We start from the raw sequence: 27,747 nt of genomic DNA on the forward strand, positions 1-27,747 counted from the left end.
GAAATGAAGAGGGGCAGGTGGAAGAAGTAGCATTGGGAGAGCTTTTTGGTGGTAGTGATCATAATACAGTTAGTTTTAGCATAGTTATGGAAAAGGACAAAGACAGAGCAGGAGTTAAAGTTTTCAATTGGGGAAAGGCCAATTTTATTAAACTGAGAAGTGATTTAGCAGAAGTAAACTGGAAACAGCTACTTGAAGGTAACTCAGTGTCAGGACAGTGGGAGACATTCAAAGGGGTGATTCAAGGGGTTCAGGGTAAACATGTTCCCACAAAGAGAAAGGGAGGGGGGTGTGGGGCTGCCTAATCTAGAGCCCCCTGGATGTCAAGAAGCATTCAGGGTAAGATAAGGCAGAAAAAGAAAGCCTATGATAGACACCGGGAACTCAATACTATGGAAAGCTTAGAGGAGTATACAAAGTGCAGGGATGAAGTTAAAAAGGAAATTAGGAAAGCAAAGAGAGGGCATGAAAAAATATTAGCAGGTAAAATCAAAGAAAACCCAAAGATGTTTTATAAATACATTAAGAGCAAGAGGCTAACTAAGGAAAGAGTAGGGCCTATTAGAGACCAAAAAGGTAAACTATGTGTGGAGGTGGAAGATGTGGGTATGGTTCTTAATGAATACTTTGAATCTGTCTTCACAAAGGAGAGGGATTATGCAGGGATTGAAGTTGAGGAGGAGGAGTGTGAAATATTGGATGGGATAAACCTAGTGACAGAGGAAGTATTAAGGGGATTAGCATCTTTGAAAGTGGGTAAATCACCAGGGCCGGAAGAAATGTAACCCAGGCTATTGCCTGGGAACTACAGACCGGTGAGCCTGACATCTGTAGTGGGTAAGTTGTTAGAGGGTATTCTGAGAGACAGGATCTACAGGCATTTGGAGAGACAGGGACTGATTAGGAACAGTCAGCATGGTTTTGAGAGAGGAAAATCATGTCTCACGAATTTGATTGAGTTTTTTGAAGGGGTAACCAAGAAGATAGATGAGGACTGTGCAGTAGACGTGGTCTACATGGACTTTAGCAAAGCCTTTGACAAGGTACCGCATGGTAGGTTGTTACATAAGGTTAAATCTCACGGGATCCAAAGTGAGGTAGCCAATTGGATACAAAATTGGATTGACGACAGAAGACAGAGGGTGGTTGTAGAGGGTTGTTTTTCAAACTGGAGGCCTGTGACCAGCGGTGTGCCTCAGGGATCGGTGCTGGGTCCGCTGTTATTTGTTATTTATATTAATGATTTGGATGAGAATTTAGGAGGCATGGTTAGTAAGTTTGCAGATGACACCAAGATTGGTGGCATTGTGGACAGTGAAGAAGGTTATCTAGGATTGCAACGGGATCTTGATAAATTGGGCCAGTGGGCCGATGAATGGCAGATGGAGTTTAATTTAGATAAATGCATTTTGGTAGATCGAATCGGGCCAGGACCTACTCCGTTAATGGTAGGGCGTTGGGGAGAGTTATAGAACAAAGAGATCTGGGAGTACAGATTCATAGCTCCTTGAAAGTGGAATCACAGGTGGATAGGGTGGGGAAGAAGGCATTCAGCATGCTTGGTTTCATTGGTCAGAACATTGAATACAGGAGTTGGGATGTCTTGTTGAAGTTGTACAAGACATTAGTAAGGCCACACTTGGAATACTGTGTACAGTTCTGGTCACCCTATTATAGAAAGGATATTATTAAACTAGAAAGAGTGCAGAAAAGATTTACTAGGATGCTACCGGGACTTGATGGTTTGACTTATAGGGAGAGGTTGGATAGACTGAGACTTTTTTCCCTGGAGAGTAGGAGGTTAAGGGGTGATCTTATAGAAGTCTATAAAATAATGAGGGGCATAGATAAGGTAGATAGTCAAAATCTTTTCCCAAAGGTAGGGGAGTCTATAACGAGGGGGCATAGATTTAAGGTGAGAGGGGAGAGATACAAAAGGGTCCAGAGGGGCAACTTTTTCACTCAAAGGGTGGTGAGTGTCTGGAACGAGCTGCCAGAGGCAGTAGTAGAGGCGGGTACAATTTTGTCTTTTAAAAAGCATTTGGACAGTTACATGGGTAAGATGGGTATAGAGGGATATGGGCCAAGTGCAGGCAATTGGGACTAGCTTAGTGGTATAAACTGGGCAACATGGACATGTTGAGCCGAAGGGCCTGTTTCCATGTTGTAAACTTCTATGATTCTAAGGATGTCAGGGAGGAAATAGTGGAGGCTTTAACAATCATTTTCCAATCCTCTCTGAATACATGCGTAGTGCCGGGGGATTGGAGGACTGCTAACATTGTACTGTTGTTTAAAAAGGGAGTGAAGGATGGACCGAGTAATTACAGGCCAGTCAGCCTAACCTTGGTGGTGGGCAAATTATTGGATTCAATTCTGACGGACAGGATAAACTGTCACTTAGAAAGGCACGGACTAATCAAGGACAGTCAGCATGGATTTGTTAAGGGGAGGTCATGTCTGACTAACTTGATTGAATTTTTCGAGGAGTTGACAAGGAGGATCGATGAGGGTAGCGCGATTGATGTCGTCGACATGGATTTCAGCAAGGCTTTTGACAAGGTCCCACATGGCAGATTGGACAAAAAAGTAAAGGCCCATGGGATCCAAGGGAAAGCGGCAAATTGGATCCAAAATTGGCTCAGTGGCAGGAAGCAAAGGATAATGGTCGACGGGTGTTTTTTTAACTGGAAGGCTGTTTCCAGTGTGGGTGCCGCAGGGCTCGGTACTAGGTCCTTTGGTTTTTGTGGTATACATTAATGAGTTGGACTTAAACGTAGAGAGCATGATTAAGAAATTTGTGTATGATACAAAAATAGGCTGTGTAGTTGATAGTGAGGAGGAAAGTTGTAGACTGCAGGAAGATATCAATGGACTGGTCAGATGGGCAGAAAAGTGACAAATGGAGCTCAATCCGGAGAAGTGTAAGGTAATGCATTTGGGGAGAGCAAACAAGGCAAGGGAGTACACAATAAATGGGAGGATACTGAGAGGTGCCGAGGAAGTGAGGAACCTTGGAGTGCATGTCCACAGATCCCTGAAGGTAGCAGGACAGGTAGATAAGGTGGTTAAGAAGGCAAATGGAATGCTTTCCTTTATTAGCTGAGGCATAGAATATGAAAGCAGGGATGTTATGCTGGAACTGTATAAACACTAGTTAGGCCACAGCTTGAGTACGGCGCACAGTCCTGGTCACCACATTACAGCAAGGATGTGATTGCTCTCGAGAGGATGCAGAGGATGTTGCCAGGACTGGAGAATTTTAGCTACGATGACAGATTGGATAGGCTGGGGTTGTTTTCCTTGGAACAGAGGAGGCTGAGGTGTGATTTGATTGAGGTGTACAAAATTATGAGAGGCCTAGATAGAGTGGATAGGAAGGACCTATTTCCCTTAGCGGAGGGGTCAATAACCAGGGGGCATAGATTTAAAGTGATTGGTAGAAGGGTTAGAGGGGAAATGAGGGAAACAATTTCACCCAGAGGGTGGTGGGGGTCTGGAACTCACTGCCTGAGAGGGTGATAGAGGCAGAAACCCTCAACTCATTTAAAAAAAATATCTGGATATGCACCTGAAGAGCTGTGACCTGCAGGGCTACGGACCAAATGCGGGAAAGTGGGATTAGGCTGGTGGCTTGTTTCTCAGCCGGCGCAGACACGGTGGGCCGAATGGCCTCCTTCTGTGCTGTAAATTTTCTATGATCTATCCTTTCGTTCCAAAGGCTGAGTTGAGTGCAGAAAAATCATTTATGTCACTGACTGCCATGGTCGGTGCCTACAGTGTTCCCTGATCAACTGTGACGTCAGTGCCTCTTTCTGTCAGTACTTCCACAAAAGGGCAAGTTCATTCACATCCATTCTGCCCTTTGGTGCTTGATCATGGGTTATTTGACCCTTGCCATGCCTGCTTCCCATCTCAGGTCCTCAGAATATATCTGTAAATCCGCCTCGTAAGGTCACGGGTTCAAGCCCCAATCCAGCGCATAATCAAGGCTGACACATGAGTGCTGTATTGTCAGAGATGCCGTCTTCCTGCTCAGGTGGATGTAGAAGATCCTACGGCACAATTCGAAGAAAGCAGGGAAGTTCTTCCCAATGCCTTGGCCAACGTTTATCTCTCAACCAACATCACTTCTATGTTCCTCAAAATTTCAATTCTGCACTAAAATTACTATTCAAATCATACTCAATAAAAATGTCCTTTCCAATAATATTTGCCAGGGAATTATGTTTTACTGCGTACGTCAATGCACTGTGCTCCCCACTACTCTCTGCCGCACTCGTTCAATGCTTCTCACTGAATGCTGCTTCCCACTTCCTACTGCCACCTCCGGGACAGCTCGTGCAACTGCTGTGGCTGCCAAACCGCCAGCCCAGCACAGCTACTCAGAGAGGGGGGGCTGTGTTAATTGTATGATTTATATCAATGAGTGTTAATTGTATTCAGGTGATGGGTATCAATTGGGGGCTCTCTTGTAATAGGAGAGCTTATCTAGGGTGTGGGGGTGTGTGTATGGGGAATCTTTATGAATAAAGGCTAGTAAACAACAAAAGACCAGGCTGTAGTATTCTATCCTTCACCACATGGCTATCCATTTGTAACAGCTGCACTGCAGGAAATCTGAATGCAAAGGGAAGGAGCCACTGCAGAACACCATGTAGCTCGCAAACCACACCCGTTCTAACCAATTTCAAGATGTGAATCAGGCAGTCAACATTTCGAACCCATTCGCAATTTAAGAGCGTTAAAAGAAATTCCAGCAAAAGTTATGGTTCATTGGCCTTTATATGGTAAATCTGATTAAGCACCTGAGAGATTTTGAATGCACTGTGTCTGTAAGTTATTGGAGTTGCGTTGTAAATGCCTCACTGGCTTTATCCAGTGTCTGACCCTCTGATTGTGAATATTGCTTTGCAGACCCTATTTTGAAGGCTTGTCGCACTCCAGCTCTCAGACTGAAATCGGCAGCATCCACAGCTTGAGGAGCCAGACCAAAGAGCCACCCAGTCCCGTAAGGCAGAAGCTTTGTTTTGAACGCAAGCTACGGCAGTTTTAAATGGTGCTCCTGACTGGGGGGGAAAATGCTTTCACCACTCAAACAGGGTCAAAAATTAATTGGTAGTGTTTCTGCATCTTCAAGAAGAACTTTCTGTAGCGCTCCTCACATCCGGGAGGACATAATTTACAGGGTGGAAGGAGAGACGGAAAACCCAACATGAGGGAAAGAGGCGCAACCAGAGTTGGAAGAATGAAAACATGTTTGAAGAGAGGGGTTTTAGGAGGCTTTTGATAGGGAAGTGGCAAGATTTAGGGACCTGGGTACACGTTTCTAAAGGGCAGAGGTACCTTGGGTGGAAGAGTGGCCACTGATGGTTGAACGGAGAGTACGGGCAAATGATGTTGGAAGAGCAGAGGTTGCATGTTATGATCTGGAACGCGCTGCTTAAAACGGTGGCGGAAGCAGATTCAACAGTAACTTTCAAAAGGGAATTGGATACATACTTGGAGGGATACGGGGAAAGAGCGGGGGAGTGGGACTAATTGGATAGCTCTTTCAAATAGCCAACACAGGCGTGATGGACTAAATGGCCTCCTTTAGTGCTGCAAGATTCTACGTATTGGTGTGTGGCTGGAGGAGACTGCAAGGCTTTGAAGACAAGAATAAGGATCTTAGTCAATGCACAGTTAAGGGTGCCACTTTCTCCAAGTCCAACCCGGACATGGGGAAAGGAGCAACCAAGGGTTGAGAGGAAGGCTTTCCTGCTGATGAAAACTCACTAATCCTTCTAAATTATAAGAGGCATAATTAAGTGGTTAAAAATGGGCTTTTATCTTTTTATTAAATCAGACTTTTGGTGTCCAATTTACATTATAGAAGTTTTCAGACATTCCACTCAAAAGCTGAACTCTCTGGTCATCTGAAACCAGATTGGTGGGAACACTGCTGGGTTTAAATGTGTATTGTACTCTTGCAGTGCTTGCTATCTGCCACCAGATGTTGCTGTTGACCACTGTTAATGATCTTTGCAACAGCTTCCCACAAGAAGTGGGCATCATGGCATTAGAGTTCATTGATAATTCCTCTGGATCTATTGAAAAGACAGGGTACTGTAATATTCTAAAATTGGGGAATCCAGAATGAGGGGACGTAATCTTAAAATTAGAGCTAGGCCATTTAGGAATGAAATCAGGAAGCACTTCACTATTTCCTCTAGTGGAGAGTCCAGAACAAGGGGGCATAACCTTAAAATTAGGGCTAGGCCGTACAGGGGTGATGAGAGAAAGCACTTCTTCGCACAAAGGGTAGTGGAAATCTGGAACTCTTCTCTCCTTAAAAAGCTGTTGAGGTTGGGGGACAATTGAAAATTTCAAAACTGAGATTGATGGATTTTTGTTAGGCAAGGGTAATAAGGGTTATGGAACGAAGGTGGGTAAGATGGAGTTAAGATACGGATCAGCTACGATCTAATTGAATTGCAGAACAGGCTCAAGGGGCTGAATGGCCTACTCCTGTTCCTATACCAGATACAAATTTAACACTCCATTTCGGACAGTGCTCTGAGCATATGTGTAATATAAGCGATCCTGTTACAAAACATCAGACACTGACCAGAAAGTCCTGCCCATCCCTTGTAGCAGGAAGAGGAGACGAGGGGCAGTGCAGGATACCCATGAGAGTTGAATTGACACAGGTTTTCGGCAACCGTAAGCAAGAAGGCGGCTCATCACCAACTTCTCAAAGGCAATTAGGGATGGGCAATAAATGCTGGCCTTGCCAGCCACGCCCACATCCCATGAACAAATAAAAACAATCACAGCTCTGTAGATCTAATGATTGTCAAAGATGGGGACGTGAATTATAGAAATGCAATGTTAACAGGGAATTCCTTAGTCAGCAGAATACATGAGACACTTTTTTAGTCACAGCTAAGGGTCCCAAATGGTGCTAGTGTGAGGGATATCATGGAGTAGTTGCAAAAAGGGGATGTGAACAGTGGTGTCCCTTGGGGTCAACATTGGCACCATTGTTATAAATGATCTTCAACAACAACTTGCATTTATATGGCGTCTTTAATGCAGTAAAACGTCCCAAGGTGCTTAGACTTCTAGACTTGAGGTGTAGGGGGTACAATTTACAGAGGATACAAAAGTAGGGAGCGTACTTCACTGTGCAGAGGACTGTAAAGAAATCGGGAGGACACAGGTTTGTAGGTTGAATAGCTGGAGATCAGATTAAATTTAAGGTGAAGAAATGTGAAGTGACACATTTTAGGAGGAACAGTAAGCACTATATGGCAAAAGTTTAAAAGGAGCAGAGAGATCTGGAGGGGGTGGGGGTTGAGATAAACAGGTCTTTAAAAGTGGGAACGCAATTAGATAAAGTCGTTCTAAATTTTTAAAGAAGTATATGGATCGTAGGTTTTATAAATGGGACAAAGGCAATGCTAAACATATCCGGATCGTTGGTTAAGCTGCAATTAGAATATTGGGTGCAGTTTTGGGCACTATTTTAGGAAGAATGCCAAGGTTATGAAGAAGGCACAGAAGAAATGTGCTAAGATGATACCATGAATGAGAGGCTTTAATTATGAGGAGAAACTAGACAAATTGAAGCTCTCTTCATTAGATCAAAGGTTAAGAGAAAATCTGACAGGTGATCAAAATTATAAGGGTTTTTGATAAGGGAAATAGGGGAAAACTATTTCCACTGGTTGGGGGCAAAAAAACCAAATAGGGATGTTAGAGTTTTTTCCATGTAGGGGGAATGCCCTGCCAGAAATAATGGAGGAAGCAGAATCCATAACAGCTTTTAAAAGGGCCCTGGATAAATATTTGAACAGGAAAAACTTAAAAGTATATGGGGAGAAGGAATGGGACCAAGTGGATAGCTCTTTCAGATTTGGCACTGGCGCATTGGCCCAATGACTACCTCCTGTACCGTAAAATTCTGTGATTTTCCTCTTTTTTTCAGCTCCATATTTCTCCCCTCCTCTCCTGAATGCACTGAATCATGTTGAGGTGCGATTTCATAGACCCCCAACTGCATCCAGGTACCTTATGCGAGTGTCCGCTCTTCATGTGTGAACCCAGACAGTGAGTATCGGCAAACAATCCAACCGGCCAGCCGAGGCCAATCCTGCCCACGTGCACTTTCCAGCAGGAGTGACTTGAGTAACCAATGACTATTCCCCAGGCCTAAAATGGTTGAGATGGCTGGAGCCCATCAAACTCTCTGCAGGCTGCGGCTTGGGGGTCCTGTCTTCACCCCGCCGCCCCCCCCCCCCCCCACCCCCCCCCACCAAGCTGCTGATCTCCACGACTGTCCTATCACAGGCTGTTGTCCACTCACTGACTGTAACCTGTTCCTCTTTTGCTTCAAACAGATAGATGCACCTGAAAAGCTCAAGAACTCTGCGAGCAAATTTCAGATAGACAGCATTTCTGATACACTGTCAGTTGTGAGTATTATGTATGTGTATTGCAAGAAACTCACTGAAGCACTGCACCACAGGTAGCCTGGAGGTGGAGTGCAAGGGACAAGTGAGAATGGGTGGTGATGTCAACATTGGATGGTCTTGGGGTATGAGGTAGGTATCGGATGAGAAAAGAAACTTTGAGCCCAGAGATGAGCTGAGAAAAATATGTGGAAGGGGAGTTCTATCTCACAGACCCATTAAGGAAGGATTAGAAGTGAAGGGGAAATTGTGGAGGAACAGAACAGTGAGATTGGGAGGGAAAACTTAGAGGTACACACTGTACAGATGGATCTCGTTGTGAAAGCACAGGGTGTGGAGGACTGGAGGCAAGAAGGGGTCAGGGGTCAGATCAGGTGTGGAACCAGCTGGAGTCAGCCATTCTCATAAAACTTCTGAACCTCTCAATTAGATTCCAGCCTGTAATTTACTCACATGTATCCTTTATTCCATATATAAACCATCTGAACCCCTCAATTAGATTCAAGCCTATGATTCATAACTCAGTATTTATTATTTATGTGTAATATTGAAATCTGTCTGTCACTGGTACAGATCTTACACTTTGTAGCATCTTAGTGTGTAGGAGGTATATGAAATATTGGTCATTCAATTCAGCTGTTCAGATTTTATCCAGTTAAATATTGAGAATCAGAAATCAAGTTGCCTGAATTTGAAATACAGGCCTGAACTACCTAAGTAATCCTCTGCATGAACAGCTGAGACCATGGGTCATAAGCTGGAAATTTTTGTCTGGTGGGGAAATGGAGGAGCAGAGACCACTGAATGCTGACTGTGAATGCAGTCCCTTGCTTGGGTAATATAAAGACCAAAGCACAAAGCAGATGGAGCATGCATCGCTCAAAGAGAACTTGGCCTGCAGTGCATGCTATTTTTAAACCATGTTTTTCTTCTGTTTTCGTTCCCCATAAGGATCAAATTCAACAGGAAGAGGCGGCAGCGTCATCTGATGGTATCAATGCAGACACTTTCCTAGAAAAGCTTCCGCCCAGTGGAAAAATCACTAAGACAGAGTCTTTGATTATTCCTTCTACTAGGTAAGCCTTGTTCTGTAGAGGATTATATTAGCATAAAAATATAAATCACGTGTCAGCCCTGGCTCAGTGGTAGCACTCTCACCGCTAAGTCAGAAGATTGTAGGTTGAAGTCCCACTTGAGCAGAAAATCTAGGCTGATACTCCATTGCAGTCGTGAGGGGGTTCTTTTGGATGAGACGTTAAACCAAGGTATCATCTGCCCCCTTAGGTGGATGTAAAAGAACCCATGGCACTATTCGAAGAAGAGCAGGGGAGTTCTCCCTGGTGTCCTGGCCAATATTTATCCCTCAGCCAACATCACTAAAACAGGTTATCAGGTCATTATCTCATTGCAACATGATAACAGTAACTACACTTCAGAAGTACTTCATTGGCTTTGGGACGTCCTGAAGTCGTAAAAGGTACTATATAAATGCAAGTTATTTCTTCTTTCTATGCCACAGAGTAGAAGGACTTGGATGTTACATTTTTGAGTTGTTACACTGAATATTTTTCTTTAGCTCAGTGACACGCACCATTCCCACAAACAGGCCTTGCATCCCCTGCAATCCAGAGTGTTTCTTTAGCTACCCAATCACGAGGCAAATGTAGCAAGCCCAGGGGTTGAACAGAGCACCCTTGTCACTGTGCTCTCAGTTTACTAGAATATATCTCGTGTCACCACATAATCTACCTGACTTAAGGAGGCAGAAGAACATACACACTGACAATCCAAACCCATAGGCCATAAAACAACAGACACATTTATTTAGCATTAAACAGGTATATGAACAGTACTCTGTACAAACAGTTTATTAGCAGTAATTACAAACTTTAAAATTCTCAAAATATCAAAACAACAAAGATACTTTGCCTAAGCTAACCCTCAGCAGAAAATTAACCCTTGAAACAGTTACTTACTTCTTTCTTGACAAGATATATCACAGAATCTCAGATTAGCTCAGTATCTCTGCTGACCTCAGACTGACCGCTGACTGACAGAAAGTCACACAGGTACACCATTCAAAATCCTTTTTAAAAAAAAAAATCAGAACACTAAACATTACAAACTGTAATTCTCATAAGTACATCAGCTGGTGAGTTATTTGCAGCTTGTCAGTTATATAAGATGTTTGTGCACTCAAATACAGCTACCACTTACAGGAAAGTTCAGACACTTCTCAACCTGTCTGTTCCCGACAAAGGTATCAAGCAGATCAAACTAAATAGAATACCTAAGCAGAAAGATGTCAAGAGATGCCTCTCAGGAATAATGTATCTGAAGTGACCCTTTTGTATCCCGGTCTGTAATGTACATTCTGTGCAGCTTGAAAAATCCTTAAATAGCACATAACTTTAACACTGTGCACTACAGCCAGCAATAAGTAATAAATTTGTATTACTCTGTTGCTGGACTCTGCTGTGAATGGAAAGGGTAAAGGAAGAAAGACATGCATTTATATAGCACCTTTCACAACCGCAGAACTTCCCAAAGCGCATTACAACCAATGAAGTACTTTTGAAGTGTAGTCACTGTTGTAATGTAGGAAACATGGCAGTCAATTTGCGCACAGCAAGCTCCCACAAACAGCAATGTGATAATGATTGGATAACCTATGTTAGTGATGTAGGTTGAGGGATAAATATTGGCCAGGACACTGGGGAGAACTCCCCTGCTCTTCTTCGTAATAGTGCCATGGGATCTTTTACGTCCACCTGAGAGGGCAGATGGGGCCTTGGTTTAACGTCTCATTCGAAAAACGGCACCTCTGACAGTGCAGCACTCCCTCAGCACTGCACTGGAGTGTCAGCCTAGATTACGTGCTCAAGTCTCTGGAGTGGGACTTGAACCCACAACCCCCTGACTCAGTGGTAAGAGTGTTACCAACTGAGCTGTTCACCTGACATGGGCAATTCCTTTTTTTGTGCTCAAAGGTCATTTTCAGAGTGTGTATATCGTAAACCTTCAATTACAATATGTCCCATATGTAATCCACACCCTAACCCCCAAATTGAATTAAATGGTGTAAGAAGAATGTATCTGTGTGTAATACCTGCGCGCACGCACACGCACACCCCTACACCTGAAACTGTTTGCACATATGTGCTCACAAGCGCTATAGTGCAGCAGAGAAGCTATTTCGCATTTTCAATTTAACCCCTGTTCCGCACTTCAAACTGTTTAATTGACTTCACTGTTCCTGAGCCCCTTGCAAAGTGACTTCCTTTTCAGTGTCTCTGTGTAATACTGCCCCTCCTCCATCTTTGAATAATTTTTGGGGGGTGTGGGGGGGAAGCGCAAGTTATCCTCTACGATTTATAGCATCCAGCGTCTCTCACTTCGAGAGGAGTCGGCCGTGTAGTTACACTTGGAGGTCATGTGCCCTGTCATGAGCTGCCTTGTGTACAAACTGGAGTGATTTAAATAAAACACTGCATCAGCAGGACAACAGTTGGATTATTTAAAAACCACGTGGACCAGACCTTCATGTTCATTCCAGGAGCACTTGAGCTGCACCAGCTGTGCCTCAACAATCCAATAGGCCTGTGCAAAATATCCGCAGTGAATCTTCACACACCACTGCTCCCTCTTTTGGACTCTTGTCACCTGGGCATCTGTCCCATGTACTCATATTCACGTGTTGATTAATGGTCACCTCCTGAACCAGCAGCGGTCCAAAGGAAGGTTCAGCTTCTGTCTCCTTTTCTGACTTTGGCCTCCTTTGCACCCAGCCCTTTCCTCAACCCCCTCCGCTCCGCCTTCTGTCACCTCGCCCTACACTCCGGAAGACTCTCCCTAAAGCTCTCTGCCTTGCAATCTCCCTGTCCTCCTCCAGAAGCCTTCTCAAAACCTACTATTTTGACCTTCGCTTCAGTTACCACCCTTGAACCCCTCTTCCGTCACTGTTCGGAGTCTAATTATATTAGTTTCTGTGAAACAGGTTGCATAGACTAGGCTTATAATCTTCTATACTCAAGGGAATACAAGGTGATCTAATTGAGGTGTTTAAGATGATTAAAGGAGTTGATAGGATAGATAGAGAGAAACTATATGCTATGGTGGGGGAATCTAGAACAAGGGGGCATAACCTTAAAATTAAAGTTAGGCTGTTCAGGAGCGATGTCAGGAAGCACTTCTTCACACGCAGGTGGAAATTTGGAACTCTCCCCCAAAAAGCTGTTGAGGCTGGGGGTCAGTTGAAAATTTCAAAACTGAGATTGGTAGATTTTTGTTCGGTAAGGGTATTAAGGGTTACAGAAGCAAGGCAGGTAAACCCTAACCCTAATACAGATCCGCCATGATCTAATTGAATGGCGGAGTAGGCTCAAGGGGCTGAATGGCCTACTTCTGTTTCTATCTTCCTTCCTATGAAACTCTTAGAAACATTTTGCTACACTATGTATATACAAATTATTATTCTCTTGCTTTTGATTTTTAAACTCCCAGTAACCACTAGGGTTAATTTGCATGAGACACCTGGTTCTTGTCACAGTTGTTTCTTGCTGCATAGCTCTATGATGCAATTTGGTATTCTTTCCCCCCCACTCCAAATAAAAACCCAAAATGCCAAGTTTGTCTGATAGCTTCGAGAACTTAGAACAGTTACCATAGAACAGCTCCGTGGAAACAAACCTCATTCAGCTCACAGGCCTGAGCTGTTAAACGCGCCCCACACGGACCTGCGCTCTTGGCGTGAGCCTGTGCGCTCCAGCGTCCGCTGTCCGAGCGGTGCTCCTGATCTGTTTGTTTTTTTGTAACCTCGTGTTCAGTAGGTCCGAAGGGAAGCAGGCGGGACGCCGCGGCAGAAGCACGTCCCTGAAAGAACGGCAGCCTGCAAGGCAGCAGAACGAGCGGGCAAATAGCTTGGATAACGAGCGCTCCCCGGAGCCACGGCAGCATCTGCAGGTAGGCAGCAGCACCATGAAGGCCCAGGCACAGCTGCAACAAAGGGTCAATTCGCTTCTACCTGAGAAACATTGAGGACAGAATTCAAAACACTAAGCTTCTCCAAAAAAAAATCTTCCGTTTTGACATTAAAAGAAAAAAAAATCCACCTTTTTAAGTTGCATTTTGTAGCCGGCACTTTATTTCCTTCAGACTTTTCCCCGTCCTCTGAAGCCAGAAATGTCTGTATTTTGCTTGTCTTTTTACCTTTTGTTTCCTTCCTCTGTTCCCCAGTCACAAGTTTGTTTGTGTGAGTCATAGAATCATACAGCATAGAAGGCGGCCATTCGATCCATTATGTCTGTGCCTGCTCTTTGAACGAGCTATCCAATTAGTCCAACTCCCCTGCTCTTTCCCCATAGCCCTGCAAATTTTTCCACTTCAAGTATTTATCCAATTCCCTTTTGAAAGTTATTATTGAATCTGCTTCCACCACCCTTTCAGGCAGTACATTCCAGATCATAACAACTTGCTGCGTAAAAATTTTTTCCTCATGTCGCCTCTGGTTCTTTTGCCAATTACCTTAAATCTGTGTTCTCTGGTTACCGACCCTCCTGCCACTGGAAACAGTTTCTCCTTATTTACTCTATTAAATCTCCCCTTAACCTTCTCTGCTCTGTGGAGAACAACCCCAGATTCTTGAGTTTCTCCACGTAACTGAGCTCTTTCATCCCTGGCACCATTCTAGTAAAGCTCCGCTGCACCCTCTCTAAGGCCATGACGTCCTTCCGAAAGAGTGATGCCCAGAATTGGACACAATACTCCAGCTGGGGCCTAACCAGTGTTTTATAAAGGTTTAGCATAACTTCCATGCTTTTGTACTCTATCCCTCTATTTATGAAGCCAAGGATCCCGTATGCCTTTTTAACGGCCTCTCAACTTGTCCTGCCACCTTCACAGATTTGTGTATGTGCACCCCCAGGTCTCTCTTTTGTTGCACCCCCTTTAAAATTGTATCATTTAGTTTATATTGCCTCTCCTCATTCTCCCTATCTAAATGCATCACTTCAGACTTCACTGAACTAGGGGCAAATTTCAGCCAGCGTTTAATTTAAGAGACTGTTCTGAAATAGATGCAAGGTTTGTGGCCCAGCCCAGAATCATTCTGTGCAAGATGATCACAGAGTAATCTAGCCGGAGAACTCATTATGTACAGCATTTTTATAAGGGGGTAGTTGTGTGGGAATAACTTTTTTCTTGCTTTCCTTCTGCTCTGAAGGCATCATAGAAGTTACAACATGGAAACAGGCCCTTCGGCCCAACATGTCCATGTCGCCCAGTTTATACCACTAAGCTAGTCCCAATTGCCTGCACTTGGCCCATATCCCTCTATACCCATCTTACCCATGTAACTGTCCAAATGCTTTTTAAAAGACAAAATTGTACCCGCCTCTACTACTGCCTCTGGCAGCTCGTTCCAGACACTCGCCACCCTTTGAGTGAAAAAATTGCCCCTCTGGACCCTTTTGTATCTCTCCCCTCTCACCTTAAATCTATGCCCCCTCGTTATAGACTCCCCTACCTTTGGGAAAAGATTTTGACTATCTACCTTATCTATGCCCCTCATTATTTTATAGACTTCTATAAGATCACCCCTTAACCTCCTACTCTCCAGGGAAAAAAGTCCCAGTCTGTCTAACCTCTCCCTGTAAGTCAAACCATCAAGTCCCGGTAGCATCCTAGTAAATCTTTTCTGCACTCTTTCTAGTTTAATAATATCCTTTCTATAATAGGGTGACCAGAACTGTACACAGTACTCCAAGTGTGGCCTCACCAATGCCCTGTACAACTTCAACAAGACATCCCAACTCCTGCATTCAATGTTCTGACCAATGAAACCAAGCATGCTGAATGCCTTCTTCACCACGCTATCCACCTGTGACTCCACTTTCAAGGAGCTATGAATCTGTACTCCCAGATCTCTTTGTTCTATAACTCTCCCCAACGCCCTACCATTAACGGAGTAGGTCCTGGCCCGATTCGATCTACCAAAATGCATCACCTCACATTTATCTAAATTAAACTCCATCTGCCATTCATCGGCCCACTGGCCCAATTTATCAAGATCCCATTGCAATCCTAGATAACCTTCTTCACTGTCCACAATGCCACCAATCTTGGTGTCATCTGCAAACTTACTAACCATGCCTCCTAAATTCTCATCCAAATCATTAATATAAATAACAAATAACAGCAGACCCAGCACCGATCCCTGAGGCACACCGCTGGACACAGGCATCCAGTTTGAAAAACAACCCTCTACAACCACCCTCTGTCTTCTGTCGTCAAGCCAATTTTGTATCCAATTGGCTACCTCACCTTGGATCCCATGAGATTTAACCTTATGTAACAACCTACCATGCGGTACCTTGTCAAATGCTTTGCTGAAGTCCATGTAGACCACGTCTACTGCGCAGCCCTCATCTATCTTCTTGGTTACCCCTTCAAAAAACTCAATCAAATTCGTGAGACATTATTTTCCTCTCACAAAACCATGCTGACTGTTCCTAATTAGTCCCTGCCTCTCCAAATGCCTGTAGATCCTGTCCCTCAGAATACCCTCTAACAACTTACCCACTACAGATGTCAGGCTCACTGGTCTGTAGTTCCCAGGCTTTTCCCTGCCGCCCTTCTTAAACAAAGGCACAACATTTGCTACCCTCCAATCTTCAGGCACCTCACCTGTGTAGCGGTGGATGATTCAAATATCTCTGCTAGGGGACCCGCAATTTCCTCCCTAACCTCCCATAACGTCCTGGGATACATTTCATCAGGTCCCGGAGATTTATCTACCTTGATGCGCGTTAAGACTTCCAGCACCTCCCTCTCTGTAATATGTACACTCCTCAAGACATCACTATTTATTTCCCCAAGTTCCCTAACATCCATGCCTTTCTCAACCGTAAATACCGATGTGAAATATTCATTCAGGATCTCACCCATCTCTTGTGGTTCCGCACATAGATGACCTTGTTGATCCTTAAGAGGCCCTACTCTCTCCCTAGTTACCCTTTTGCCCTTTATGTATTTGTAGAAGCTCTTTGGATTCACCTTTGCCTGATCTGCCAAAGCAATCTCATATCCCCTTTTTGCCCTCCTGATTTCTCTCTTAACTCTACTCCGGCAATCTCTATACTCTTCAAGGGATCCACTTGATCCCAGCTGCCTATGCATGTCATATGCCTCCTTCTTCTTTTTGACTAGTGCCTCAATCTCCCGAGTCATCCAAGGTTCCCTACTTCTACCAGCCTTGCCCTTCACTTTATAAGGAATGTGCTTACCCTGAACCCTGGTTAACACACTTTTGAAAGCCTCCCACTTACCAGACGTCCCTTTGCCTGCCAACAGACTCTCCCAATCAACTTCTGAAAGTTCCTGTCTAATACCATCAAAATTGGCCTTTCCCCAATTTAGAATTTTAACTTTTGGGCCAGACCTATCCTTCTCCATAGCTATCTTAAAACTAATGGAATTATGATCACTGGTCCCAAAGTGATCCCTCACTAACACTTCTGTCACCTGCCCTTCCTTATTTCCCAAGAGGAGGTCAAGTTTTGCCCCCTCTCTCGTCGGGCCATCCACATACTGAATGAGAAATTCCTCCTGAATACACTCAACAAATTTCTCTCCATCCAAGCCCCTAATGCTATGGCTGTCCCAGTCAATGTTGGGAAAGTTAAAGTCCCCTACTATTACCACCCTATTTTTCTTGCAGCTGTCTGTAATCTCCTTACATATTTGCTCCTCAATTTCCCATTGACTATTTGGGGGTCTGTAGTACAATCCTATCAAAGTGATCTCTCCCTTCTTATTTTTCAGTTCTACCCATATAGACTCAGTGGGCGAACCCTCGGATATATCCCCTCTCACTACTGCCGTGATGTTCTCCCTAATCAAGAACGCAACTCCCCCTCCTCTCTTACCTCCTGCTCTATCTTTCCTATAGCCATAGAACTGTAACTGAACATGAGACATGTTCAGTTACAGTTCTATGGGCATCTCTGGCATCTCAACCAAATGACCATCCCTCATGCGCAAGCCTCAATAAATTGGAGTAACGGTAGTCAATTCGACCACGTGGAGCATCATAGTGGAGCTAGATCCTAAACTCCTCTCGCATCCACAAAAGCGCACTTCTGGCAGGAACCGCTGAACAGCAATTGCGACTGTGAGCCAAGAGGGATTGCTTCCCTCCCTAATGCAGAATACACTAAAGCAAATCGGATCTCCCCGCCCCCTCCACTACCATAGCTTCGGCTGAGATCAGCTAACTGAGCATGGATTAAGAATTGAAACCTGGGTCCTTCTTTGTTCAGTGCTACAGTGTACAATGCATGTATACACAGAGCTATTGTGGGAGGATAAGACTCTTTAAAGCAAGGAAAATCTATAGAAGAAACACTCAGGAGGGAGATTCAAGGTTTACATTGCTAAAGCTTATTAGAAGAATAGGGAAGGATGGCGCAGTGGCACACTGTGATTCATCACCATAGAACGATCGAACACGGGGTGATTTCCTCCAATTCCTAACTAGTAAAATAGTTAGCACAAGTAATGGAGAAGTTTGATGAGGATAGTGCAGTTGATGTTGTGCACACGCACTCTCAAAAGGCCACATAATAGACTTGTTAGACAGATTGAAGCCCATGGGATTAACGAGGCACTGGCAGCATGCATATTTAATTGGCTAAGAGACAGAAAACAGAGAGTAGTGGTGAACGGTTGTTTATCAGACTAGAGGGAAGTATACAGTGCTGTCACCCAGGGGTCGGTATTAGGACCACTATTTTTGGTTAACTTTCAAAAGGGAATTGGATATACTTGTAAAGGAAAAATTTGCAGGGCTATTAGGAAAGAGTGGGGCGAGTGGGACTAATTGGATAGCTCTTTCAAAGAGCCAGCACAGGCACGATGGGCTGAATATCCTCCTTCTGTACTGTAAGATTCTATGATTCTAGCTATTAAAAAGTACTGCAATGGTATCACTACAAATAGCGAAGAGGAAATCTTCCAGTGTAGCGAGGAACAGAAAATTGGACCCAACCAATGACAAGTTGCTGAACAGCATTCGCGAAAATCTGAAAGCATGCCCACCTTCCCTGATGTGGGGTGGAGGAAGACCCCAAGAGATGGAAAGGAAAGACATTAAAGTACCCCTTTCTTTTCTTTCTCTCTCTCTCTCTCTCTCTCTCTCTCTCTCTCTCTCTTTCTCTCTCTCTCTTTCTCTCTCCCCCCCCCCCCCCCCTCCCCCCACTGCCCCAAAAAGTTTTCTTTCTACAAAGATTTCATCTCACTTATGCAGAACTCCCTTGCCTGCTTCAGTCAGACAATTCAAATTTAATAGTTTAAGTTAAATCTAACAGGGATGAGAAACTAGTCATGAGGAGACTCTTGAGATATTGGATCTATTTCCACTAGGGCAGAGAAGGCTAAGAGGAGATTCACAGAGTTTTTGAAGTTATGAAAGATTTTAATAAAGTGAATAAGGAAAGACTATTTCCACTGGTGAAGAATTAGTGAGGAGGAGGGCGTGGCATCAATTTAAAATAGTCATTAATGATGGGAACCTTCTGCTTACGTGAATTAGTTGGCTGAAAAAATGTGATGAAGGCTAGTTATTGGCGTTTTAGCACTTCCTATCCTGAGTGCTGATTTTACGATATGCAATGGAATCTCAGTCTTGAAGGTTTCTCCTCATCATTTAACCTTTAACTGTGAGTTCCGCAGAAGGCCTCAGTTTGAGGTATAGCTGCGATTGGGTCTTGGAGTTCTTCAGCTGTTGGTCTGTGGGTTGTAACCGGGAGCAGAAACGAATGGTGGGAATCCCTGCAGGAAATAAATATACATCGCAGCATTTTTAAAGAGCAAGTCTTGCCATTTGAATCCCTTTGAAAACTTTTAAATGGCTTATTGATGTTACTCAACCTGATGGCATGAAGAATCTGTAACATCAATCAACATAGTCACAAACTCCAGGGTGCTTCATGGATCATCCATTAAAACTATGTGTTAATTCAACTCCCCTTGCACTGTGAGGTTGTAAAGCTCTTTGAAGACTGGTCCCCTGATACGATGAGCACTCAATGACTATCAGCATTCTTTTTTTATAAGACACCTTATCAAACGTCTTCTAAAAATCCATATACGCTCCATCTACTGCATTCACTTTATCTGTACAGTCAGTCACTTCTTAACAAAAGAACCTTAAATTTGCCACATATGACTTGGCTTTTAACAAATCACTCCTCAATTTCCCCATGCATCTTTAAATTCTCAATAATTTGACCTCAAGTTATGGATGCTGCCCAAACTCATTTTATGTAGGACTGTGACAGGCAACGGACAGAGGAGGCATTCATCTTGTCAATCTGGGCAAATTCTGAACCCACATTCCTTTTTTTATTCGTTCATGGGATGTGGGCATTGCTGGCGAGGCCAGCATTTATTGCCCATCCCTAATTACCCTTGAGAAGGTGGTGGTGAGCCACCTTCTTGAACCGCTGCAGTCCGTGTGGTGAAGGTTCTCCCACAGTGCTGTTAGGAAGGGAGTTCCAGGATTTTGACCCAGTGATGATGAAGGCACGGCGATATATTTCCAAGTCTGGATGGTGGGTGACTTGGAGGGGAACCTGCAGGTAGTGTTGTTCCCATGTGCCTGCTGCTCTTGTCCTTCTAGGTGGTAGAGGTCGCGGGTTTGGGAGGTGCTGTTGAAGAAGCCTTAGCGAGTTGCTGCAGTGCATCCTGTGGATGGTACACACTGCAGTCGCAGTGCGCCGTTGGTGAAGGGAGTGAATGTTTAGGGTGGTGGATGGGGTGCCAATCAAGTGGGCTGTTTTGTCCTGGATGTTGTCGAGCTTCTCGAGTGTTGTTGGAGCTGCACTCATCCAGGCAAGTGGAGAGTATTCCATCACACTCCTGACTTGTGCCCTGTAGATGGTGAAGATGCTTTGGGGAGTCAGGAGGTGAGTCACTCGCTGCAGAATACCCAGCCTCTGACCTGCTCTTGTAGCCACAGTATTTATATGGCTGGTCCAGTTAAGTTTCTGGTCAGTGGTGACCCCCAGGATGTTGATGGGGGATTCGGCGATGGTAATGCTGTTGAATGTCAAGGGGAGGTGGTTGGACTCTCTCTTGTTGGAGATGGTCATTGTCTGGCGCGAATTTACTTGCCACTTATCAGCCCAAGCCTGGATGTTGTCCAGGTCTTGCTGCATGCGGGCACGGACTGCTTCATTATCTGAGGGGTTGCGAATGGAACTGAACACTGTGCAATCATCAGCGAGCATCCCAATTTCTGACCTTATGATGGAGGGAAGGTCATTGATGAAGCAGTTGAAGATGGTTGGGCCGAGGACACTGCCCTGAGGAACTCCTGGGGCTGAGATGATTGGCCTCCAACAACCACTACCATCTTCCTTTGTGCTAGATATGACTCCAGCCACTGGAAAGTTTTCCCCAATTCCCATTGACTTCAATTTTACTAGGGCTCCTTGGTGCCACACTCGGTCAAATGCTGCCTTGATGTCAAGGGCAGTCACTCTCACCTCACCTCTGGAATTCAGCACTTTTGTCCATGTTTGGACCAAGGCTGTAATGAGGTCTGGAGCCGAGTGGTCCTGGCGGAACCCATACTGAGCATCGGTGAGCAGGTTATTGGTAAGTGCTGCTTGATAGCACTGCCGACTGAGGTAAAAAGACTGGTATTAAACCCACCACCGCACCCAGTCAACTCACTGTCCAGGCTCTTGGATGAAATAATGGCCTCTTGAACACGCAGGGCCACAGGCATTGATAGAACCGTACCCCTGTGTAGGCTAGCACCTTGAGGAGGAGAGCAAACTAGGGAAAATTCAACGGAAAGAACAAGGGCATGTTTATAATTACAGGGGCTTATAATAAATGCATTAAGTAAAAGGGTCATCAATAAAAAGGGGTTTATCATAATTTGTATATTTGAGAATTAAACTGTAAGGCTGAGTTGCAGTGAGATGTAAATGTAGAGTGCGTTTATGACCCTGGGAGAGAAGCACTCAGATGAAGGCCAGTGACCTCAAGTGCTGCTCTCCCGGGTTTTACTTCAGCCAGCCAGCCAGCTTCTGGTCCGTGTTGACCCTGTCAGTTGGGCAATCGGAAGAAAGCCTCCGTTTCCCGCTGCCTCTGACAACTGCTTTTGGGACTCTCTGAGTTGCGTCCTAACGCTGTCGGAGGTGTGCAATTTACCTCGTTTATGTTGACAGCTTGTAGCAGGAGTCCCGTGCACCTGCTAGTGATAGCATAGTATCAAAATAAAAATCTCAGGTGCCTAGTTTTAGAGAAAGGGATGATACCTGTGGGTTCCAGGATCACTTTTTAAGCCATACATGATGAATTGTTCCATAAGAATATTAAGCGTGTACAAGGTCCATGAATAGATGGAGAATGATGCGCTGAGATCTTGAGAACATTGCTGAACATTGCATAGTGCACTTTGTTATGTGGATATACGTCTCTCCGCTTCGATTCATTTTGTCCAGAACTGGTGGCGCTTCCTCATTCAGACACTCCGACAAACCACAAAAACAGTCCAGATTAGTAATCATTCAGATGCAGCCCCTTTAAATGACTGTGGAGTTGGTGGCTTAATGTAGAGGACCAGGATGTGTCAGATCACCCCAGAGGGTCTTTTCCAACTTCCAAGGAAGGATATATTGGCCTTGAAGTGGGTGCAGCGCAAATTCACCAGAATGGAATCGGGGCTAAAAGGGTTAAATTATGAGGACAGGTTGCATAGACTAGGCTTGTATTCCCTCATGTATAGAAGATTAAGGGGTAATCTAATTGAGATGTTTAAGATGATTAAAGGATTTGATAGGGTAGATAGAGAGAAACTATTTCCTCTGGTGGAGGAGTCCAGAACAAGGGGACATAACCTTAAAATGAGAGCTAGGCCATTGGGGGCTGATGTCAGGAAGCACTTCTTCGCACAAAGGGTAGTGGAAATCTGGAACTCTCTCCCCAAAAAAGCTGTTGAAGCTGGGGGTCAATTGAAAATTTCAAATTTCTAGATATCCAATGCCACCCTTTGGGTCTGAAAAAAAGAGTCAACCAGGACAGACCATTATGGATTCATTCTGATTTTCCCCATTGACCCCTTAGGGTTGCTACCGTACTATGTAGAGAATGCCTTCCTTTGAAGGATGAGCAAATCTTGCAAAGTAGATAATGTTACTATCCTGGGGACTTCATAAACTGCATTAGAAGCCACCATCTCTCTTTTCTTGCTGAATCTAATTTGAATTTATTTGGTGACTTGTTCTGCTTACTCAGTTCACGGATATGAGTGCTGGGGGATTGAATCGTTTTTTGTTTTATGCTCCCATTGTCAGGATTGAGCACTCTTGGATTAGATACATCACAGGTTAGATGGAGGCTAAGGCTTATCTGCACTTTCCCATCAAGCTATCTCAGGTCAGTACAGCATAGGTTACAAACAGAATAAAGCTCTCTCCACACTGCCCCATTAAGCACTCCTAGGGCAGGCACAACATGGATTAGATACAGAGTAAAGCTTCCTCTACATTGCCCCATCAAACACTCCTAGGTCAGATACGGCACAGGATGGATGTAGAGTAAAGCTGCTTGAACTGTATCTGGGCAATAGAAAGAAAGAACTTGCATTTATGTAGCGCTTTTCACAATCTCAGGAGGTCCCAAAGCTCTTCACAGCCAATGAAGTACTTTTGAAGTGTTGTCACTGTTACCATGCAGGAAACACGCAGCTAATTTGCACACAGCAAGGTCCCACAAATACCAATATGATACTGACCAGATAATTTTTTTAAAATATGGACCAGGACACTACTTTGAATAGTGCCAATGGGACCTTTTACGCCCATTGGAGAGGGGAGAAGGGGCCTCAGTTTAACGTCTAATCCGAAAGACAGCACCTTTGACAGTGCAGCACTCCCTCTGAACTGTACTGAAGTGTCAGCTTGGATTATGTGCTCACTTGAACCCACAACATTCTGACTCACTCCTCTGAGTGCTACCACTGAGCCACAGCTGACACTGTGCATTAAGTCTATTTTGAGAAAAGCCCCTCTCTCCATTCACCAGTGTGACATTTCCATTTATACCACAGCAGATATTTTGCTTGTTTTCTTCATTCTAAGGACTTTTTCATGGTTTTACCTTTTAAAAACTCATTTGGAGAAAATGTTCTTCAAAAAAGTGCATACATTCTACACTTGACCACACAGCAGCAGGCTGATCGACACTTTCACTGTCTCCAGCTGCACTGAAACCCGCATGAAAAATGCAGTGCATCGTAAAACCCTGCTTTCCACCTCTCTACCGGTTTAAGACTCGTGCGCCTTGATTTAGATGTCACTCGTACACTAATCTCGTAACTCTCTTTGCCCTTGAGTTATTGGTACAGGCTACTTGCGGTCCATAGTAAATCATATCCCACAGGTCTTAATAATTTATCATCTCTTTCCCACATCAGCTGACCTTGCAAGAATGCCAATTAGCACTGAATTATGGGCAGCTTTGTGCCGTGCGCCTGCATCTACTTAGATGTGGATCGACACTGCCACGAGCTGATTTGACATGGGACTATTGCAGTCAGCAGAGATTTCCATCTAGTCAATTTGGATCAGATCCAGACTTGGATAGTGGAGGTATAGAGAAGGTTCCTCTAACTCACTATCACCCAGAATATTACCTCAAACTAAGCCAAGAAAGTAGAACCAGAGAGCATAAATTCAAATTAGTGCAGTAATTTTACAACCAACACCACTAAATCAGATTGACTAGTCATTTATCTCATTGTTTATCGTGGGACCTTGCTGTGCGTAAATTGGCTGCCATATTTGCCTGCATTACAACAGTGATTACACTTCAAAAATAATTAATTGGCTGTAAAGTGCTTTGGAATGTCCCGTGGGTGTGAAAGGCGCTATATAAATGCAAGTTCTTTCTTTCCTCCTCTTTTAGGAAGAGTTAGGAGGAACTTCTTCACTTCACAACTGCTGAATGTTTGAAATAATCTGCCAGACATGTCAGTAGAGGCAAGAACATTTAGAATGTTCAAAATGGGGGAGGATGCTGGAAAGAAAGAAAGATTTGCATAGAATTTACAGCACAGAAACAGGCCATTCAGACCAACTGGTCCATGCTGCTGTTAATGCTCCACACGAACCTCCTCCCACCCCTCTTCATCTAACCCTATCAGCATACCCTTCTGTTCCTTTCACCCTCATGTACTGATCTAGCTTCCCCTTAAATGCAAGTATGCTTTTGGCCTCACCTACTCCTTGTGGCAGCAAGTTCCACATTCTAACCACTCTCTAGGTAAAGATGTTTCTCCTGAATTCCTTGTTGGATTTACTAGTTTTAGACTCCCTCACAAGTAGGAACATCTCTACATCTGTCCTATCAAACCCCTTCATAATTTTAAAGACCTCTATCAGGTCACCTCTCTGTCTTGTCTTTTCTGGAGAAAAGAGCCCCAGTATATATGTAATGCCTTTCACGACCTCAGGATGTCCCAAAGCGATTTATAGCCAATTAAGTATTTTCGTCTAGTCACTGTTGCAATGTAGGAAATATGGCAGCCAATTTGCACACAGCATGGACCCTCAACAGCATAGGAATAGGAGTAGGCCATTCAGTCTCTCGAGCCTGTTCTGCCATTCAGTGAGATCATGGCTGACCTGTATCTTAACTCCATCCACCCGCTTTGGGTATCCCTTAATACCCTTGACTAGTAAAAATCGATCGACTTCAGATTTACAATTATTAATTGAGCCAGCTTCTACTGCTTTTTGTAGGAGAGGGTTCCATACTTCTACCACCCTTTGTATGAGGAAGTTTCCTAACTTCTCTCCTGAATGGCCTGACTCTGATTTTAAGGTTATGTCCCCTTGCCTTAAACTCCCCTACCAGCTGAAAAGGTTTCTCTCTATCTACCCTTTTAATTCCTTTCAAAATCCTCAATCAAATCACCCCTTAACTTCTATAATTCCAGGGAATACAAACCTAGTTTATGTAATCTCTCCTCATAATCTAACCCTTGGAGCCCCGGTAACATTCTGTTGAATCTGTGCTGTACTCCTTCCAAGGCCCATATACCCTTTCTAAGTTGTGCCCAGAACTGTACACAGTACTCCAGATGTGGTCTGACCAGGGCTTTGTATAACTGTAGCAAAACTTCCTCCCCTTTATATTCTAGCCCTCTAGTTATAAAGGCTAACATTCCATTAGCCTTTTTGATTATTTTTTGTACCTGACTACAACATTTTAGTGATCTGTGCACATGGGCTCCTAAATCACTTTGGACCTCTGCTGTTCCTAGCTTTTCATCATTTAAAACATTATTGGGTCTACCCCTTTTGGTCCAAAATGGATGACCTCAGACTTACCAGCATTGAAATCCATCTGCCATAGTTTTGGCCCACTCACTTAATCTATCAATGTCTGTAATTTTATGCCCCTGTCTACACTACTTACTGTGCCAATCTTTGTGTCATCAGCATGGATATATGGCTCTCTATTGTGTTATGTAAGTCATTAATAAATATAGTTAATAGTTGGATTATCGTGGGATGAGAGTGTTGTCTTATGAGGAAAGATTGAGTAGATTGGGTCTATTCTCTCAAGTTTAGAAGAATGAGAGTCGATCTCATTGAAATGTATAACATTCTCAGAGGGCTTGACATGGTAGATGCTGAGAGGATGTTTCCCCTGGCTGGCGAGTCTAGAACTAGGGGACACAGTCTCAGGATAAGGGGTTGGACATTTAGGATTGAGATGTGGAAGAATTTCTTCACTCAGAGGGTCGTGACTATTTGGAATTCTCTACCCCAGAGGGCTGTGGATGCTCAGTCGTTGAGTACATTCAAGACTGAGAGCGAAAGATTTTTGGACTCTAAGAGAATCAAGGGATATGGGGATTGGGCGGGAAAGTGCAGTTGAGGTCGAAGATCAGCCATGGTCTTATTGAATGGAGGGGCAGGCTTGTGGGGCCGTATGGCCTACTCCTGCTCCTATTTCTTGTGTTCTTACGTTTAGGCCCCATCACAGATACTTATGGGACACCACTAATAACTTCCTTCCAATTCGAGTCTGTCTGTCTTCTACTGCCTGACCAGGTCAATAATTTGACTTCAGTTCCATGAACTTTAATTTTAGCTAACAGTCAGTTATGTGTAACCTTATTGAGTGCCTTCAGGAAGTCCATATAAACTACACCCATAGACATTCCCCTGTCTACTACTGTTACTTCCTCAAAAAATTCAATCAGGTTCATTAGACAAGACCTACCCTTTACAAATCCATGTTGGCTCTCTCTAATCAGCTCAAATTTCTCTAAGTGCTCAGTCACTCTGCCCTTAATTATAGATTCCAATAACCTCCCCACAACAGATGTTAGACTAACAGGTCTATAATTTCCTGGTTTCTCTCTCTCACCATTCTTAAACAGTGGAGTTACGTTTGCAATTTTCCAATCTAAAGGGACAATTCCTGAATTGAGAGCGCTTTGGAAGATTATGCCTAAGCATCTGCAGTTTCCTCACCTACTTCCTTTAAAACCCTGGGGTGGAAACCATCAGGTCCTGGGGATTTGTCAGTCTTTGGTACCATTATTTTTCTAATACTGTTTTCTTGCTTGTGTTAACTTTAATGAGTTCCCGTCCTTGATTCATTATTAGTTTCCCTGGAATGTCAGGTATATTATCCTCTTCCTCTGCTGTGAAGACTGACACAAAGTAATTATTCAACAAGTCTGCCATTTCCTTATTTTCACCCACATTTGTTTTTGAAGGGCCTTGACTACCCTTTCTCTTCTAATTTAATTGTAAAAACTTTTTGTGTTAATCTTGATATCCCTCGCAAGTTTCTCTTTGTATTCCCTTTTTACAGCTCTTACTATCTTTTTTGTCTTCCTTTGCTGTTCTTTATATCTCTCCCAGTCTCCTGGATCTACACTATTCTTTGCACTTTTGTATGCTCTTTCCTTTAGTTTTATGTTATCTTTCACCTCTTTTGTCGACCATGGTTGTTTTATTTGGAAAGTAGAGCTCTTACCCCTTAGGGGTGTATACTGGTCCTGTATTAAGCTAAATTCTTTTTTTGGACACCTCCCACTGTTCATCTGCAGTTTTACCTGATAACAGTTCTGACCAGTTTCCTGTCGTCAGTCTCTGTCTCATCCTGTTAAAGCTAGCCTTACCAAAATCTAGAATCTTAGTAACTGTGTTAAGTTTCTTTTTTTCAAACCTAACAATGAATTCAATCATATTATGAT

General features: G+C 43.9%; 1 protein-coding gene across 4 annotated transcripts in view; it reads left to right on the forward strand.

Moving 5' to 3' along the window:
• pacs2 (phosphofurin acidic cluster sorting protein 2) overlaps positions 1-27,747 on the forward strand; it is a 255,496-nt gene that overhangs the window by 177,822 nt on the left and 49,927 nt on the right. For 2 of the 4 annotated variants that reach the window (XM_067991238.1, XM_067991241.1), the window contains exons 10-13: positions 4,918-5,011; positions 8,385-8,459; positions 9,408-9,532; positions 13,283-13,418. In XM_067991238.1, coding sequence (XP_067847339.1) covers positions 4,918-5,011; positions 8,385-8,459; positions 9,408-9,532; positions 13,283-13,418 — 430 coding nt within the window. The remainder of the gene's footprint in view (positions 1-4,917; positions 5,012-8,384; positions 8,460-9,407; positions 9,533-13,282; positions 13,419-27,747) is intronic. The other 2 variants (XM_067991239.1, XM_067991242.1) reach the window with 1 other exon arrangement.

Source organism: Heptranchias perlo, chromosome 10 (genome assembly GCF_035084215.1).
Source record: "Heptranchias perlo isolate sHepPer1 chromosome 10, sHepPer1.hap1, whole genome shotgun sequence".
In the NCBI taxonomy this organism is placed as follows: domain Eukaryota; kingdom Metazoa; phylum Chordata; class Chondrichthyes; order Hexanchiformes; family Hexanchidae; genus Heptranchias; species Heptranchias perlo.